Source organism: Protopterus annectens, chromosome 7.part0, assembly GCF_019279795.1.
Source record: "Protopterus annectens isolate FY-2018-M chromosome 7.part0, PAN1.0, whole genome shotgun sequence".
In the NCBI taxonomy this organism is placed as follows: Eukaryota; Metazoa; Chordata; order Ceratodontiformes; family Protopteridae; genus Protopterus; species Protopterus annectens.
The window spans coordinates 1,696,331,138-1,696,351,715 of NC_056739.1; the positions used below are offsets into that span (position 1 = coordinate 1,696,331,138).

Below are 20,578 nucleotides of genomic sequence, written 5' to 3' on the forward strand. Positions count from 1 at the left end.
TGACATAGTTTTGGCAGTTTTTAAAAATTTCCTACAGAGTACTCTATCAGAAATATTGGGTGAGAAATGGCTGCAAGTAAGAAAATGATTCTTTTGAGTTGGAATACAGGATATGAATTGCCTAGACATTGTAAGCCCTTATTAAGTTTAATTCTTTTTGACTGCAAAAAAGCAATTACTAGAAAATGGAAGTCAAAGTCTACACCAACTGTATCTGAGGTACTGAATATTATAAAACAGAGAAAATAACTGGAAGAGGGATCTTTAGAAAAGGGAAGGAACTAATTATATTCAAGTAAATGGAAATTGTGGGAACAATACATATATGAAAATGTTCTGTAGGAGGAGAAGTATGGTTTAAGGGAAGGCAGGAAGTCAGGAATTTTTTTGTAATGTTGAACTAATGATAGTAGTACAGAAAATAAATATGATGTACTGTGTATTTAAATGAAAACTGTTAAAACGTTTTGTTTTCTTTTCTGTTAATGTATGTTTGCCTATGTCTTAAGTGATAATTTTTAATAAAGATGTTTAAAAAAATGTCATAAGCTGACAAATCAACCACAAACTAATGAAACATCGGTAGAGAAGGTAAATATGTTTATGGATGGCAAACAGCCACAGACCATCAGTTTAACACAACAAAATATTGCATGAATGTCAGTCCAGAACTTTACATGATGGAAAGAAAGAGGGGAGTGAGGCAAATGTTTGCAATCTGTGACCAACAAAAGTAACTGGCATGGCTGCACTCAGAAAGCAAGTGCAGAAAGACTATACCATGAAATACCATTATTCGGGAGTTGAAATTGTATATCTGTATAAGCTAATGAATAAAATATCTAAAATAAGAACTTTTAAAAGATTTTATACAAGAGCAGTTTAACATCAGCTCTGTACTTATCAACATTACACACGGTAAAACAAAAACTCAGTTTAAAAGTAATTTTAAGTTTGGAACAATACTCATATTGTACTTCTGTACTTTCATTTTTTTCTGTGCTTACTTCAAAAGCCTTTTTGGTGGTGTGCCATCATACCCTCTCCTAACTTACAGGGACATTCACTCTTCTGATGCAGGCCTAACCTTCTTGGTGTTTCAGAAAGCCATCAGCCTGCCCCTTAGGACAATGAATGGTAGAGGCCATCATGATTCATTCAGATGCCTGTATCCATCTCATAACTGGACTCAAGATTATAGCATTTGATGGAAGGGAAGAAATGTTGGCAGAACCTTTTCTTATATTTCACCTTAGATGCTATCAGACATCATGTCACACCATCATGCAGAAGAAGACATAAGGCAAAGCTTACATAGTTACTAGGCATGCAGTCCAGGAGACCATTAAGGAGCCTAGCCAAAATTCCCAACCACCCCAAAGCACTGTCTGGTTAAGTGGCTTGCTCAAGGGTACATAACAGGCAATAAAAGGCTGAGGGAATCAAACCCCGTACCACATAAAATAGCATGTTAACTAGTTCAGAGCCTTAGTCCCCTGTGCCAACTTTTACACTTGTCAAGAATATGTAATATTACGCTACATTTTCAGTTGCAGCCTTTGAGAAAAAAAACTGTATACTTTGAGTGTTACAGATGCACAGGTGTGCCTAAACGTGGACTTTTCAAATGTTTCAATAAGCTATAAATTTCATTAGCTTAAGGTATATGTAATTGAATAAGACATTCTTTCACATGCTCAATGTACACTGCAATGTCTTTACAACCTACCGCAAGAGGTAAAAATAATAAATTATTGGCGTAACACAAATCTCTATGTGAAACATTAAGTATGCTGAAAAATGCAGGTGTCTACATACAATATGTGGGGAGAGGGTGTGGAAGGACTACAGTCTTGGTTATAATAAAACTTCTCTATCTTCTTCTTTCGGCTGCTCCCATTAGGGGTCGCCACAGCAGATCAACTGTTTCCATTTCCTCCTGTCCTCTGCATCTTGCTCTGTCACACCAACCACCTGCATGTCCTCTCTCACCACATCCATAAACCTTATCTTAGGCCTTCCTCTTTTCCTGTTACCTGGCAGCTTCATCCTTAGCATCTTTTTCCCAATATACTCTGCATACCTCCTCAGCACATGTCCAAACCAATGTAATCTTGTCTCTCTGGCTTTGTCTCCAAACCTTCCAACCTGGGCTGACCCTCTAATATACTTATTCCTAATCCTGTCCATCCTCGTCACACCCAGTGCAAATCTTAACATCTTCAACTCTGCCACGTCAAGCTCTGACTCCTGCCTTTTTGTCAATGCCACTGTCTCCAACCCATATAACATAGCTGGTCTCACTACACTCTTGTAGACCTTCCCTTTCACTCTTACTGGTACTCGTCTGTCACAAATCACTCCTGACACGCTTCTCCACCCTCTCCATCCTGCCTGTACTCTCTTCTTCACCTCTCTTCCACACTCACCAATACTCTGAACTGTTGATCCCAAGTACTTAAACTCATTCACCTTCGCCACCTCTACTCCCTGCATCCTCACCATTCCTCTATCCTCCCTCTCATTCACACACATATATTCTGTCTTAGTCCTGCTGACCTTCATTCCTCTTCTCTCTAGAGCATATCTCCATCTCTCCAGGGTCTCCTCCACCAGTTCCCTACTCTCACTACAGATCACAATGTCATCTGCAAACATCATAGTCCACAGGGACTCCTGTCTGATCTCGTCTGTCAACTTGTCCATCACCATTGCAAATAAGAAAGGGCTCAGAGCTAATCCTTGATGTAATCCCACCTCCACCTTAAATGCATCAATCACTCCCACCACAGACTTCACCGCTGTCACACTACCCTCGTACATATCCTGTACCACTCTTACATACTTCTCTGCAACTCCCAACTTCCTTATACAATATCACAACTCCTCTCTAGGCACCCTGTCATATGCTTTCTCTAAATCCACAAAGACACAATGCAACTCCTTCTGACCTCCTCTGTACTTCTCCATCAACACTCTCAGAGCAAACATCGCATCTGTAGTGCTCTTTCCTGGCATGAAACCATACTGCTGATCACTAATCATCACCTCCCTTCTTAACCTAGCTTCCATTACTCTTTCCCATAACTTCATGCTGTGACTGATCAGTTTAATCCCTCTGCAGTTACTACAGCTCTGCACATCACCCTTATTCTTAAAAATCGGTACCAAAATACTTTTTCTCCATTCCTCTCTCTATCTAAAGGCTTTATATATCTCTAAAGACGTACTTGCACTACTGGTTCATCATATGTACAACAAACTCAATAGGGGTAGACTTGGCATAATGGTTATGCCCTTTACATAAGAGATGCAAAAAGTACAGGGTTTGATTCTAATCAGGGAATGATTATATTTTGGTACCTATTTGCTTTAATTGTTCCTTGTTCTACCAAACTGGACATTAACACTTTCATTATGATAATATTTAATATAGATTGTTTATTAACATGACATTTATGTCATCCACATAGCAGTGTCCACTGATGTGTTCAAAAGAACAGAAATTGGTTCAGTACTGAAATATGAAACTCCAGCATCTGAATTTGGGATTAATGCTAAGCAAAAGGCATTCACAATTTTGTGCTAAAATTCATTAGCAGTTATTCACTGATAATCATAATCAGATCTAAAATATGATGTCCTTCTATATCACTCTTGCAGTATTCCTTAAAGAAGGAATGTCCTGCCCCAGGCAGCCCATTGCTCAGCCAGTATAGATAAGCTTGAAAAAGATCTTGTTTGCTCCATATGTCATATTTATGATCCTTGTATGGAAACTAGGGCATAGAAGTGATGTATGGATGCAACTACCCAAACGTCTTTTGCCGCCAGTTTGAATGCCATTGTTGCCAGTTGGTGTGAACATTTTGTTGCTGTTCTGAATTTTAGTAACACTGGATAAGTGTTCTGTTGTGGTTATTTTTTTCTTTTATTTTTATTTTTAAAAGTTGACTATTTTGTCTTGTATTTTTTATCACTTACTAGTTCATGCCATTTAAGAGGGGAAAATGTCAATGTGGGAAGCAGATTCCACAAAAGGATAGTTACGAGCAGTGCCTTTTTTGTATGGGCGCTTCCCACGACCATACCTCTTGTAGTATCTGTAAAGCATTTGTGCCTAAGACAATTAGAAAGTGTTTGTTTTTCCTGGCCATTTATCTTGAAAACCAAGGCTTAGACAGCTAACTCAGGGTTCCATGGCCAACATGCCTCAGTCAAATTCTTTAGCTGTCCAGCCTCCACCGGACGTGCCTCTAGAAGCAGGTAATAGCTCTCTAGGTCATTTGGTATTTACATCAGATTCCTCTGCAGTGACTCTGCCGGAGGCCAGCATGAATCCACCTTTTCGCATGTCCTCTGAGGCTTTGCAGGAGTCTGGTCCGTATGTTGAGGGGGAACTGTGGTTGATTATCTCAGAGGGTTCTAGAGGGATTCCGAAGATATTGGTCAGGGTGGAAGTTCTGAGTTCTCTTCTTGAATCTCTCCAAGAGTCAGAACCTCTAGTATTTGTTAGGGCTGATGTCCCATCAAAGAAAAGACAAAAAATGAAGCATCTTTTAGCCTTTCCTATGGATACTCAAAGGGAATTGGCAGGAGTTTGCTTAGGGCTTGTTCTCTACCTTAATGGCCCTAAAGCCTCCACAAGGCGTTTCAGTACCTGCTCCTCCATGGGCCTCTACCCTTTCTAAAGGGTTTAGGGAACCACATTACTTGGATGAGGAGTTCATGTCTGGTTGGTGGTCTTTGTCCTATTCTTTACAGATGCCTTTGGCTTATGGTCCTGATGAACAGGAATCTATCAACCCTGAGTATCCTTCCAAGGAACTGTCCTTTGGAGACACACTTGCTAGGATGATGATTCTTAAAGTGCTGGATATTCATAGAAGATATTATGAACTGCTTCAGGTGGATACTCCTAAACCATCGGTAGTTCCTCCTGTGCTGGCTGCCATGTTAGATACTTTCATAGCTGCTTCCAAGTCTCCTGATTCTCACCTTTTGGCTCCTAAGAAACATGACAGGTTCTATAAGGTTATTGAGGATTGTCTATTTTTATTTAAATATCCTTCTGCTGATCCTTGTTTGTTGTCAGTTTCTTTTGACAAACCTAAATTTTTGCTCTCTTAAACTTTTGCCTTCTGATAAGATAGCAGGGCAATGGAAAGGATTGGCAGGAAAGTTTACACTGCTTCTACGTTGGCCTTTATGGCTATTAATTACCAGACCCACATGACCAGGTAATCTCCCCCCTTGGTTGCTCAGGCTTGTCAGGTTATCTCTGCCCACCCTGATTCTGATGGCAAATCCTCTGCCTTATCTTTTTTAGGTTCTGCTTCTTAAGTGGCTCGCCACTCTAATAAGTGTAGCTATGATGCTGCTGATGCCTCTACTAGAGCCACGGCTTTTGGGCCCATCATGAGGCGTTATTCTTGACTTCATCTCCAGTCTCTTCCTGAGGACATTAAGGACAAGTTGTTGGATGCACCTTTGGATAATACTCATCTTTTTGGGACTGCTGCTGCTGCTGACCTGTTTAAGTCTCTTCAAGAGAAAGGCAAAGCCTTGTAAGACCTTAAACATATTTTTGTCTCTCCTATCCATAAGTTCCAGAGGAATTATCCTTCTAGATCTGCTTTTATTTGCAGGCAACCCCACCAGTAATCTAAAGGCAGGAAGGGTAGGAGACAGGCTTCCCAGAATTTTGTAGCCCAGAAGCCCCCCCCCCCCTTCCTTTAGACCGTATTTCTTTGTCCCTTTGGCTCTTCCTTTGTCTTCCAAATTGGTGTCTCGTCACTTCAGACTCTTGGGTTCTTTCTATCATCTATCAGGGTTACTTCATGGTATGGAAATCTGCCCCTCCTTTTTCTGGGATTCCTCAACCTCCTCTATAGCAACTTCCTCTTTTCCCAGAGGTTCTAGTGCCCCTGTTGGACCAAGGGACCATTCGACCTATCTCCCCTTCCCAAGTGGGACAGGTTTTTATTCCAGGATATTCCTCATTCCTCGAAAGGAGAGCACTTGGAGACCCATTTTGGATCTCTCCTGGCTCAACACCTTTCTCGAGATCCTGTCTTTTTGTATGGTTACTCTTCAAATCTGTTTCCTCTTTTATTACCCCAGGTTTTTCTGGTGTCCTTGAACCTAAAAGATGCTTATCTTCCTATCCCTATTCACCCTCTCTACAGGAAGTTTTTACATTCCTCTGTATCTTTCTCTCATTTTCAATTCTCTGCTTTCCCCTTTGGCCTCTCTGCTGCCCCAAGGTATTCACAAAATGCCTAGCTCCTGTGACTGCCTTCTGCAGGCTCCAAGGCATTCAGATTTTTCCTTATCTAGATGACCAGTTGCTTCAGGCACCTTCTCCTGGTCGACTGTTGCAGGATCTGCAGTTCCCCATCTCTTCTTCTGAGTCTGGGGTTTACGGTCAACCTCCAGAAATCTGTCCTGACTCCCTTTCAGGATCATGTGCATCTGGGTTGCAAGATTCAGATGGTGCCAATGCTGGTCTCTCTTCTGCCTCCAAAGGTGTTATCACTGACAGCCTTCTTTCAGTCTCTTCTTCCCCCGACTGCCAAGTTAGTCATGGAGTTTCTTTTGGCTCTGGGATTCATGGACTCTTCTATTCTGATGCTTCCTCTTGCCAAACTGCATATGCAGAAGCTTTAAATGCATCTCAAGTCAGCTTGGCTGCAGCATCGTCACCCTCTGACTTTCAGTGTTCCTGTCCTTCCCTGCCTCAAGAAGGAATTTCAGTGGTGGATTCGACAATCCACTCTAAACCCAGGCCAGACTTTTCAGCCTCCACTTCCTTTTCAAAAGCTGTTCACAGATGCCTTGGACATGGGATGGAGGGCATCTCTTGGTCACTTGAAAGTTCAGGGTCTTTGGCCTCCTCATCAAAAGTCAGACCACATCAATATCAACAAGATGAGGGTTCTGATTCTGTCCCTTCAGGCTTTTCACCCCATGTTCTCCCACACTACAGTGATGTGGTATGTCAGCAACCAGGGGGCACATAATCTTACCTCCTTTGCAGGATGGCACTTTAGGCTTAGGAAGTGACTCTCAGTTATCAGTTAACTCTTCAAGCAGCAAACATTCCTTCAGAGAACAATCTTGTGGCAGACTCACTGAGCAGGTTCAAAACACAGGCTCACAAATGGATGCTTCACAGAGATGTATTTCTGGACATTGTCCATTGGTGGGGTAGTCCTCAGATAGATCTTTTTGCATCCCCTCTGAACAGGCAGCTTTCTCTCTTCTGTTCCAGAGTGCTATGCCATCTGGTCTGGAAAATGGAAGCTCTATCCTTTCTGTGGAAGGGAAGGTTTATTTATGCTTTTCATCTTCTTCCAAGAGTCGTGCAGAAGACTCAGCTGGATTCGCCAAAAATCATGCTAGTGACTACCTTTTGGCCGAAACAGCACTGGTTCCCCCTCAATGCACCTGGCCAGGGGCAGTCATCACAAGTTACCTCACCAGTTGGATCTCCTCACACAGGACAAGGGGTCTTTCATCCATGCCCACTTAACCACTCTGCAACTGACATTGTGGGTGACAGGGTTTTGATCCCTTTCAGGCACCTCTTTTCTGAGGATGTTCTCAGGGTTTTACAGGAGGCAAGGAAACCCTCAACCAGAAAATCTTATATATCCAAATGGAAAAGATTTTTGGTCAGGTGCCATACTCGTAACTAGGACCCTTTTTCAGTGGGGGTCCCTCTGGTCCTCTCTTATTTGTGTGAGATGCTCCAGCCTGGCTTGGTCTATTCTTCTGTGAAGGCCCATTTCTCAGCCATTTCTACTTGTCTGCCCTTGACTCCTCCTTTGATGTCTCGTTTTGAGTTCAAACAATTTCTTAAATGCATCCTGCATATTCGCCCTCCAAGGAAACCTATTCCTCCTCCTCCTCAGGACCGTAATTTTGTTTTGTTGAAATTAACTCAGGCTTGTTTTGAGACTGTTGCTTCTGCTTCTTTGCAACATTGTAACTGGAAGACTGTTTTGTCACTGGCTCTTACTTCTGCTTGGAGGGTTTCTGAGCTCTAGGCCCATATGGCCATTCCTATGGCCATTCCTCCTTTTTTGTTTTTTCACAGGGACAGGGTGTACCTTCGTACCAATCCTTCTTTTAAGCCAAAGGTGGTAAATGAGTTGTCCTTAAATCAATCGGTACAACTCACTTCTTTTTTCCCTTCTTCTCAGTCTGCTACCGAGAGGGTCCTGCATACCTTGGATTTGCAGAGACAGCTCAGGTACTATTTGGATAAAACAAGGACTATTCATAAGTCTGATCAGCTTTTTGTTTCCTTTCATCCCAGGTCTTTGGAATTGGCTGTTTCTAAGCAAACAATTTCCTCCTAGATATCTAAGGCCATTTATTTTTGTTATTGTTTTCATGCCATGTCTGCTTCTGTTAGAACTCATTCTACTAGGGCTGTTGCCTTTTTCGGTCCTTTCTTCAAGGTGTTGGACACCAATTCCATCCTTGAAGCTGTACTTGGTCTTCAGTGCATACCTTTACTAAGCATTATAACTTGGCTTATGGTTTCTACAGCCAGACCAGGTTTTGCTGAAACCATTTTGTGCGAGTTTGTTGAGGGCTCTTCTCAGCCTTCCACTTCCCATTCTGTTTCTTGAGATTTTTTTTACTCTTCCTTCTGTAAGGAATATTGTAACAGTGATGTAGAAGGACATAGTACAGTTGTGTAAAATTGTACCATAACAGTAGATGTCCTTCTCTTCACTGTTGCAGTATTCGCTCTTCTCTCCAACCCCCTCTTGTTTATTCTGCATTTCTTCCTTCTGGATGTGGACTCCTTTGTCCTATAATGATTGTTCTCTTCTGGGGCAATTCAGTTCTGAGTAGTTGCATCCATATGTCCCTTTTATGCCCTACATTCTGTATTAGGGGCATAAATATGACATACACCACACACAAGATCGTTTTCAAGATTACATACATACATACAAATCTTTCAAGCACGGGCATTAAATCCCTTCTATCTTGCCAATATGCTAAAACATCCAAGATTATCCATACTGGCCAAGTGACAGGTTGCCCGGGGCGGGAAATCCTTTCTCTAAGAGATACTGCAACAGTGAGGAAAAGGACATCTACTGTTATAGTAAGATTTTACACAACTGTACTTTTAGACTTACAATATTCTAAAACAAAACAGTCAGAACATAGCTATTTACAAACTCACCTTGTGTGGCAGCCTAAAGAACCAGCAACCAGGAACATTAACGTCATTGTACGGACCATTGCCATGGTGATATGATGGTTTACTCTCACAGTTCTGTTCTTCTAAGCCAATATATTCTTCCTGCTGAGACATTCAGTACAGAAGTCACTTAAATCATTCTCCTTATTTACAGAACTGTCCTAATAGTATCTGCTTCAAGACAACTCTACCCAGAAAAAAAAGTTATATACTCACCATAAAGTTCTATCTGTATTGTCCATTTTCATTCTTCCTCAACTGATGGGTTTCTGATCTGACTCAGCTGCTTCTACCAGATCCTGGCATCCAAAACTCTCAATCTCCTCCCTTTACCTATAATGCTCCGCCAACCTAACATATCTGAGATAGAGTTTGCTGCTCCTAGACATAAAGGGACAACATCTTAAAGAAGTTAATAAAGATAGAATAAGAAAAAGGAGCTGGAGAGTTCCAAGATGGCTGCACACTGAGTAACAGCTTGTCAGCAGAGAAGGCCAGTAGACTTCTGTTTATGGGTGAATTTCAGTAACTGGGTAGTAAGTACACTGCTTGGATGCTAGGAATGAAGAAATGCAGAAGACCTGGAAACAATCAGCTACAAAAAGTGATGAAGAAACAATGACTAGGAAGAGTTCTGCAGCTGTTCAGCAAAACGTAATGCAACCTTCAGACATGACTTCTAATAACCTACAGGATAATATAAGACAACTGCATACAGACCTAGTTAAAATAAACAAAACACTGATCGAGTATATTGACACAAACAACAAAAGGCTGGAACAAAAGGAAGATGCTTTAAACAGATATTCAGATGAGATGATAAAGCTGCAAAAAAACAGAGTTTGGAATGAAGAAAAGGCTGGCTGAATATGAGACTGCTCAGGAAGACAGAATTAACTGCAAGAGGAACTCCAATAGCGATAGAAGAGGAAAAAAAAGATAATAAGGGAAGATGCATAGCACTAAGGGGCTACTGGCTAGGGATGAGGATTACACTGGAATGCATTTGCATCCCCCTAAAACTGCTACAATGGGGCTTACGAAAATTCTGGGAGAAATATTCAGCTTTCAGGAGGAATATTACTTATAGGTGGAGAGTGGAATTTGGTTTGCAACAGTGAAGATGTGTCTGGGGGGCCTAGAAGGGAAAATATAACAAGGGAGGGTAGATTTTTGAAGAAATGTATGAAAATGTTTGGCATGGAAGATGTGAATTCAGTACTAGGAGTATAAAGTGAATTTACATATTACTCACCAAGATACAAAAACTGGGCTAGGCTAGATAGATTTTATATCTCACAGGAACATGTACATTTAACTGAAGGTCTTGAAAAGCACCCAATAACTATTTCAGATCATGCACCAATAATAACTAAAATAAAAACGCAAGGTAATGAATTAAAAATGAGACACTGGTGCTTTCCCACCTATCGGTTGAAAAGAAAGAAATTTAAGGAATGGGGTTGTGGAATTAATTCAGGAGCTACTACAGAAGATAGAATTATCTTCTGAAAACATAGCTAAGGAGTAGGATAAAATTCAAGTGGAGTGTAAAACTAGGTTGGAAATAAAAGAAAGGGAGATATGGTTAAACAGACAATTATTTAGAGGGATTGACAAATATTAAAGTACTGCAAAACGGGGATTTTCTCAGAACAAGAAAAGGAGCAACTGCAGAATGCTAAACAGAAAATAAGGGATTACCTTTATAATATGCACAAGTTTATAAAGACTGCTGTTAAGCAACTGCTTTTTGATAATTCTAGAGCACAAAAACATTTAGCACAACAACTCAGGCAACAGAAAGTGGAAAGGGCTGTCACCAAGCTTTGGGAGCCTATAGCAAGGAAGATAACAAGAGACCCTGTAGAAGTATTAGAAATATTTCGGAAATTTTATGAAAATTTGTATAAAGCAGAGAAATATGGAACTCAAGAAAAGGTACAAATGGAAATGTTTATGGAAAAATTAAATATGCCAAAGCTAGAGGTAGATGAGGCTCAATTACTAACAGTTAGGATAGAAAGGGATGAGATAAAATGGCTATGTATAACCAATCTACAGGAAAGTCCCCAAGGAATAGATGGTATTCCTGTGGAAGTTTGGAAGGAAAAACTGATAAGGATCTGGAAGGTTTTGTTTAACAGTATTTAAAAGGAGGAGAATTACTAGCATCCTCGAAGAAGGCGGTAGGAACGGTAATACCTAAACAGGGTAAAGATCCATCAGATACAGCTTCATACATGCCCATTTCAATACTAAAACATAAGTATAAAGTATTTATGTCTATAATGGCTAAAATAATGGCAAAAGGTGAAAGCAAAATTAATAGATATGGATCAGTGTGGTTTTGTGGAGGGGGGCAAACATTTGACGATACTAACAGAAAATGGATGATCTAGAGGGAAGCAGAATGTAAGAAAGTACCACTTTTATAATGAGTCCATGCAGAGAAAGCATTTGACAGAGTAGACTGGGACTTCATGAGCAGGGCAATGGAAGCATTTGCTTTCCCTGATACAATTATAAGGTTGATAAGAAGAATACATGAGGGATCGGAGGCAGATATTAAAGTGGGTGGAGTCCTCTCCAATAACTTCAGCTCGAGTAGAGGAACCAGGCAGGGTTGCCCCTTTCCCCTTTGTTGTTTGCATTATATTTAGAACCACTGGCAAAGAAAATAAAAGACTCAGAAATTCAAGGATATAACTGGCATTCCAGTCAAGAAAAGCTGGCTCTATTTGCAGATGATATTATTTTATACATGACAAAACTTGAAAGGGACATTACAGTGTTGTGGAACATTTTAAGGTTGTTTCAAATCTTCTCGGGATACAAAATTAATGAAGCTAAAATAAAGGCAAAAGCAGTAAATTATGTACTCACACACGAACTGGTCCAACAATATCCATACTGATGGGAACATGATAAAATGAAGTATTTAGGAGTATGGATTAAAAATGACTGTGGTGGCAGCTAAGGATATGTGGGAAGAAACTAAACAGAAGATAATACAAAAACTGAGAAACTGGATGTTTTGTTATATGGATATGGATACTAAGATACAATCGATTAAAATCTTTTTAGTCCCTTTAGTCTTATACACAGGTCAGGCATACTTTTATCAACCACAGGAGAAGTTGTGGATAGCAATTAAAAAAGAGTTGAAGGATTTTATCTGGGAAAGGAAGACAGCAAGGGTCAAGTGGGATAAGCTGATTCTACCAATAGAACAAGGTGGGCTAGGATTACCTAATTTGAGGGGGTATTTTAGAGCAACAGAGTTAAGGCTCTTATGCATAGCACAAGCAGAAAACTATAATTCAAAGTGGAAAGAAATTATGCTGACACAGGGAGGAAGCTCAAAAAATAAGGATTGACTGGGATTCTGGATGCAGATTCTTAAGGAGAACAACTAAAATCATACAGAATATTACATTCATAAAATAGCAGAGAGTATTCTAAGAACCAAACCAGCAAGAGAATGGAGAAAAAAATGTTGCTGATATCGATGACTGTGGTCAGGGATACAGATAATAGGCAAGAAGGGGCTGGAATTTATTGGAGAAAACTGGCAAAGGAACCAAGGTATTTGCAGCAAATAACTAGAAAGGGAAAGGTAACAGAATGGGAAAAGGCCAAGAATTTATCTGGACTGCAGGTTAGAGACTGCCCTTCCTATCAAGGATTGATATCAGAGGACAGACAAAGAGAAAGAAATAGGGGGCGCCTAAATGAAAGACCAGCACTGATAAGAGTTTTTAGTAGAATCTAGGACAGAGGCTGCCGTTAAAAAAGGAATAATTAGTAAATCATATAAAATATTGCATATCAATTATAGGAATCAATCAGAGGAGCTTATAATTGATTGGGAAGAGAGACTGGATAAGCAATTCACAAAGAGACAATGGGGGGACATTATGTACATCTCCCAAATATGCAACAAAGTCTAAAAGATTTAGGATCTTTGCCTGGAAGTGTTTACATAGGTATTTTTATACCACAAGTAGACTCCAAAGAAATTTTCCTCAGGTGGATAGCAAATGTTGGAGGTGTGACATGCAAGTGAGAGGTAGCTGGGAACATATTTCTTTGGTAGTGTAATGAGTTGGCAGACTTTAGGATTCCCTGCAGACTGCTCTGTCCGAGATGCTAGTTTAGCAGATTGGACTGACAGGGGAGATGTTTTTTATGAGTTATGCTACATAATCAGAATTGCCTAGACATAGTAAAGCCTTGCCATGCCTAATTATGGTGGCTGCCAAAAAAAAAAGAAATTACTAGAAAATGGAAATCAAAGTCTAGACCAACTTTACTAGAAGTAGTGAATATAGTAAGAGAGATAAAACAACTGGAATTGGGATCTTTAGAGAAGGGAAGGAACAAGCTACATAGGAAAAAATGGAAATTGTGGGAACAATATATGCAGAGCAAGAACAAGGTTTAAGAGGCAGGATTTCAGTGAGCCATGTAATGCTTAACTGACAATGACTGGATGGTTTATAAGTGATGTATAATGTTTGAAACTACAGTTGTTTCAATGGTGCATGTAATGTAAACTGCAACTAAAGTGTTATCACTTTGCATGTTTTCTATTTATATAAATGCAAGATTGTTTCTGTCATATGTGAAAATTTAATAAAGATGTTTGGAAAAAAAAAAGAAAAAGAAGCTGGAGCTCTAACAAGGAACAAAGGTTCTCGAGAGAGTTCTTAGGCCTTTTCAGTAGAAAAGGGATGGGGCAAGTGGGAGGTAAGTTGAGGAAGAATGAAAATGGACAGCACAGATGGAAAGTTATGGTGAGTACATAACTTTTTTATCTGATGTTATCCTTTTCATTCATTCCTGAACTGATGGGACAGATCAGGTACGGAGACTTGGAAGACAGGGCTTGGAGTTCAGATACTCACCTCACTGATGCAATTATGACCAGAAGAATGCTTTTTCAAGAAATACATTTTAGATCTGGTCTGGATGAAGGTTCAAATGGAGATTGGGTCAGGGCATGAAGCACAACAGTCAAATCACAAGGATGAGTAGGATCCTTTAACAGAGGTCTAAGCAAAAGGGCCCCTTTGAGAAAGACTTTCATAATTTAGAAGAAGCAAGTTAGAGTTATTTTCATCTAGGTGGAGGTTTGAAATGGCAGCCAACTGGACCCTAATAGTAGAAAAGCTAGTCCCTTCATTTAAAATTGAAGCACAAAATTCAAGTACAGTCAGTGCAGCAGCAGAATGGGGGTTCAGATCCCTGCTAAGGGGCCAGAATACAAATCTCTTCCATTTACTGTTGTAAATCCTTCTAGTAGAAGTTTTTTGAGAAGATAACAAAATACGACAAACCAAGGAGGACAGCCTGGGCTGTCTAGCAATCAGTGGAATTGGAGAAACCATGCGGTGAGTCTGAGGCCTGTTATGTTTGGATGAGTCATCCTTGTCGGGTGAGACAAGAGGTCTGGAGTTGGATCCAGTATCCAGGGTGGATGTAGAAGGTGAGGCAAGAGAAAGGGGAACCAAATCTGACGAAGCCAAAAGGTGGCAATGATGGCAACTGTGCTCTTCAACTGGAATGCTTTCTGTAGAAATTTGAGGATGAGAGGTAACTGTGAGAAAAGCATAAAGGAGACCAGATGGCCAATTGTGGACTACAGCATCTCTCGGTGACTCCCCTGCTGGAAGGATCAGGGCAAAGAACATGGCTGCACTTACTGTTGAAGGGAGATGTAAACAGGTCACAGTATGGCTGGCTCCATTGATGGAAAATTCTCTCCGGTATTTTGACATTGAGAGACCACTTGTGAGGCATCAGAATAGACCTGCTTAGTTTGTCTGCAATCACTCTGGTTTTTCCCGGGATGTGCACTGCTATTAGAAAGTGACCGATAGATATCACCCACTGCCACACTCTCATTGCTTCACAACAAAGTGGATAAAACCTGGTTCCTCCCTGTTTGTTGATGTAACAGCCCACTGACACATTGTCTGTCTGAATAGCAATTGTCCCAGACAGAAGAATGTCTTGAAGAGCCTGTAACGCTAGGGTAACTCTCATTTCCAGGACACTGATATGCGTCTTGGCCTCTTTGAGGTACCACATACCTTGGACTGTCCTTCCTAAGTAGTGTCCTCCCACCCCAGTTGGGAGATGCCCATGGTCATTGTGGCCCAATAGCAAAGTAGAAAACAATGCAGACGTACCACCAGAGACACAATAAAATCTGTGATTTAATAAAACTCTTAAAAGACAAAACAAACAAAGAGAAAGTAGGATAAGCGCTTTCGGTAAAACCTTCTTCAGATCCTTTTACCGAAAGCTGTTATCCTACGTTCTCTTCATTTGTTATGTCTTTTAACAGTTTTATTAAATCACAGATTTTATCATGTCTATGGTGGTATGTCTGGATTGTTTTCTGCTTTGGTTCTTTTTTGGCAAGACTACCTTCAGCAGTGTGTATTGATTTTTTGTTTCATTTGTGGTCCAATAGCAAGGAGAGAACAAATTTACAACCTTCACAGAAAAAGGGCCGCGGTGGTGCAGCGGTTAGCATTGTCGCCTCACAGCAAGAGGTTCTCCTGTTTGATTCTCGGCTGGAGCGCCTTCTCTGTGGAGTCTGCATTCCTCCCCGCGGTTCAGTGACGTTAAAGACATGCAGGTAGGTGCGTGCGTTAATAGGTGTGCCTTCTTTGAAGGCTGGGCGTCGGACTGGCAACTCGGCACCGTAAAAATCCACTGCCAGTCATTAGCGGACCAGAGTTCTGCTGTGGCGACCCCTAGCCAAGAAAAAATGAAAGACAGAGTTCATTAGAATGAATTGACCAAAGAAGATACCTTTTGCATGCTTACGTGATTTTGACTGGGGCAGTTAAAGGATGCTGAAGAATGGACCACTAGGCTGACAGTGTCCACTGAGGTATTTGAATGTGAACCTGGCCAGAGGACCAAGAGTAATAGCAACTGCCATGGGTCCCAAGGCTTGTAGAATCAATCATGCTCGAAGAGAAGAATTTTGTATTACTTTCCTGACCTGGGATCTGAGTGTATGGATTCGTGCAGGAGGAAGAGAGGCTATCTGACTGACTGTGTCCAGATGAGCATCTATGAACTCCAGACTCTACATTAGGTGTGAGTTGTGATTTGTTGTAATTGACTGTGATACCTAGATGGAGGTATAACTGGAGCAAATAGTCCCCTTGCCGGCAGGAAGAGATGGCTGGTTGGAGGCAGTTAGGAGCCAGTCCATATATGGAAACACTTGGAATCCCATCAGTCTCAAGTGAGTTGCTACCACTGCCATGCATTTGGTAAACACCCTGGGGGCTGTGGTGATACCAAAGGGAAGTGCTTTGAACTGGTAATGACTGGCTCCCAGACAGAAGGGCAGATATCTTCTGGAGCACCTGTCTCTATTTTAATGTGACAGTACTCATTTTGAAGATCTATTGAGCACATCCAGTCACACTTGCGCAGCAGAGGTAGAAGAGACTGGACCATGATTATCCGGAACCTTGAATATTGCACAAACTAATATAGTTTGCTGATATCCAGTATTGGTCTCACATCCACTATCTTTTTTTGTATTAAGGAGAAACCTAAATAGGTTCTGGATCCTCTCTGGTTTGGGGGGAACTTTATGGATGACTCTTTTCTAGCTGCTTTTCTATTTCTAATGCTGCTACTTCCCTCTGATTGGGCGGAACATCAGGGATTCTTTTCATTCTTGCGTGGGGAATTTAGAAAAATTCTATGATATAACCTCAGGATATAATTCTCTGCACTCAGGAATCTTTTATGAACAGCCAGGCTCTTTAGTGCAGAGACAAATGCCACCCTGACTGCCTCCAGAGGGTGGCAGTTGGGCCACCTTTCAGGAGTGCTGGTAGGGCTTGGCGGGAAGGAATCCCAGAAGCCCAGGTTCTGCAGGCTGCCCCTGCTATTGGGGCTGCATCTTCCCTTTGACTTCCCCCCTCTGCCCCATAGGAGAACTATCTTCATGTGAGTCTTGAAAATTACCCTGGGATGTACCAAACCACATTTCTCTACCTTCCCAATGATTCCTAGAGAAAGGTCTTTGAGGAGTAGAAACACGTATGCCCACAGCAAACAGGGTCTTTCCCTCTTGCTCACATCTGGAGAGTGTGTCCTTTACCTTGGTGCCAAATTAGGAAGATCCATCAAAGGCAGCTCTGATGAATGAAGACTTAACAGGGTCTGCAAAATCACATATTCGATACAGGCATGTCTCCTAAAGGGTATGCCTGAACCCGCTGCCCGTAAGATACCTTCCACTGCATGGGAGATCAGCCTCATGGATGTATTACAAATCAACTGGAGGGTGGCCAGGTGCGAGGAGACTCAATTTTGGTCCTGGGCAGAGATGGACTCAGAAAAAGGTTTAGCATGTTCTGGAATCTTGTAAAATGTGCCAGGGAATTCAGCGACCAGAGGATAAAGGTCCTGAATCATAAGTCAACTTAACAAATCTGTCCAAGGCCCTGCACTCCCTGTTAGAGAAATGGACAGAACAGCTCTGTTCTGCAAGCTCTTTTTTGGTAGCTGCTGACAACCATGGCATCAACCAGGACACCCCCTTGCTCCAGTGTGCCCTGTCTTTGGGAGGAGCTAAAATTTTATCAGGGCATTTAGAGATTTGCTCCAAAGTATCTGGTTCTTTCCACACTCGGAAAGAAACAAGATTTGCAAGTTCATCAGCCTGGGGAGTCACCCAAGAGGTAGCCGGGCCAGACTCGAAAGCCTCCAGGAACATCAATTTCTCCTGGTAAGAGGTATCAGAAGACCAACCACCATTCTGTTTTAAAAGTTCTAGAATGTCTTCAAATGAGATGTCTTCTGGTGCAGATCTGGGGGACCCCTTTCCCTTTATAAGAATCAGTGTCCACAGTGAGAGATTCTTGAGGGGAATCCAGGTCTTTTCTTTTACACATCCCCTTTCAAGGGGACCTCCTCAGTGAGGTGTTCTTGGGAAGAATTGAAAGGGATGAGGATGTCCCGAGGAACCAACTGGAGACTTCAACAGGCTTGCTGCCCCATTGGAAAGGATGAACGAAGCTCAGAGCAGAGAAACAAAGGAGTTGTAGTGGTGTGATACGAGGAAAGCAGGGATGTCCTACTTCTAGATAAAGAGAAGGCCCTCTCCACAACCTTGAAGGCAGAGCTCCTGGAGGAAAATGATGTTGATGGCAAAGGAGTCAATTTTTTCTGAACTGTTGAGTCCTACAACCCCACAAGCACTTCACCAGAGGAAGGAGTCGGACCCAAGCAGTCCAGCACCAAAGCCCTGAGAGGCAGAGACAGCTATGAAAACTTCAAAATCGAACCTAACCCCCCCCCCCCCAGATCCAGCTCTGATGCTTTGGCTCCAAGCATCATCCAGCTCCAAAAGGAGGCTCAAGGAAGTTACTGGAGTAAAAGAACTGCCTGTCTTTAGATATGATGAGGACACTGCCAGGCATCTCGGATCCTAGGGCTTTGAAACTGTCGGCTGGATCAGAAAAGGAGGGACCAATGAGGAAACAGACAAAGGTTGGCTCATGGATTAAGTGGGAGTCGGAGCCAGAAGTACCCCCATCTGGATCTGAGCTCTGAGAAATTTTCTTATCATCCTATGCACATCAGCCTCAGATAAACTTCTGGAAGACATGAAAGAAGATGTGGAGAATGGAGGTCTTGAATGTCTGTGGGGGATCCTGCCAAGAAACATGATGGGAACTGAGAAGTGACTGGATCCAGTAGGAGGGGAAGTACATGGACCCAGAGAGACAGATTTAGAAGCAGTCAGATCCCCTGAATTCGATTTTTTAGACATCTTAGCTGGTGGTTCCAAGGAAGGTGCCAAAGAGGATGTGTCATCAGGTTACCTCTTGTGAGAGTCTTTATCTTTGGAATTAGAGTCTGCCTTGCCCTTGTCCAGTCTCTTAGAGGGGGGTTTGAGTTTCAGCTATGGCAGCAGAAGTACAAGGGAGAAGGCCCTTCAACACCTGCTTGCTTCCCCAGCCAGTGACAGCTCTGGAATTGAACCCAGGGCAAATAGGGCAACCACCATCTACATGAGCAGGTCCCAAAGAATATACAAATTCCTTGTGGGCATCCGAGTTTGGGATTTTATGCCCAGAGGAGATGCATTTTTTTAAAATCTGGTAGGCTTGTCAGCCATACTGTCATAAACTAAGTCTAGAAAGAATTACCAGAAAATGTTTTTTTTTTTTTGTTTTTTTTTTTAAGAAAGCAGGAAAATGAGAAGAACAACTACCAATAATGGTAGTGTAAGGAGTACTCCAACAAGTAAGAGAAAATTTAAATAATAATGTAACAGCTAGAAAAAAAATAGCAAGAAAGCAAGGGAGGAAGGAGAAAATAAAATTAAAGTAAGGGATACGTTTTTTTGTAAGTAAACTCATGATTCTATCAGAAAACAACTTCCAAAGCTCCAAAGTGACAGGATCCATGTCTGAACCTAAATGGTGGCAAACTAGATCTGAGATATGTTATATTGGTGGGGCATTATGAGTAAAGGGAGGGGCTCGAGAGTTTTGGATCTAAGGATGTGGTAGAAGTGGCTGAGTCAGATCCAAACAAATTAGTTGAGGAATGAATGAAAAGGACATCAGATATAATTACTAGCCTGTCACAGAAATGGACAGAAAATAAGGACTGCTTGTTTTATCTGATTTATCCATTGTAACAGACTACAGAATCAAAAGTTCCTGTTTGACAACCATCTTTGTCTTATTCTTAACAGTAGGGTTTCCTGATACCTGTATACTACCCTACCCAATACTGCTGAAAATCTAGTCTTTTCAGCCACAAAACTCACTATCAAAAAATAATTATAAGTGCTAAGCTGACTCTGTGTAACAGGTTTGTGTCATGCTAACTAACTATGAAACATCATGCTTTCTACTTGCCTCTCAACTATTTAAAATGATCAAGAATGAGATCTTACCATTTTTCAAGATGGCTGCACATTGATCAACGGCTTAATTTCAGCACTTCCAGTGTTAAAAAAGAAATTGATAGATAACGACCAGTAATTCTTCCAGTTTTAGTAAAATACAATTGCTGGCTAGTAAGTACATTACCTGGATGCCAGCAAAGAAGAAACTTAGCATGAAAGAAAATCAACTAGAAAAGGTGAAGAGAAAACACTGATTGGGAAGAATCTTGCAGCTGTTCAGCAAAAAGTAGCTCATGCTCCAGCTTTGGTACAAGAGATGGTTTGCATTAATTCAGAGGAAAAATAAATCAAATGTGCTGATTACAATAAATGAAACATTGAAGTAGTATATCAACTCAAATAAAAAAGCTGGAAAAAATGAAAGAAGCTTTAAATAA

General features: G+C 41.3%; 1 protein-coding gene across 1 annotated transcript in view; it reads right to left on the reverse strand.

Moving 5' to 3' along the window:
• POLG (DNA polymerase gamma, catalytic subunit) overlaps positions 1–20,578 on the reverse strand; it is a 1,518,109-nt gene that overhangs the window by 767,476 nt on the left and 730,055 nt on the right. The window contains exon 13 of the mRNA XM_044078211.1: positions 9,212–9,334. Within this exon, the coding sequence (XP_043934146.1) occupies positions 9,212–9,334 (123 nt within the window). The remainder of the gene's footprint in view (positions 1–9,211; positions 9,335–20,578) is intronic.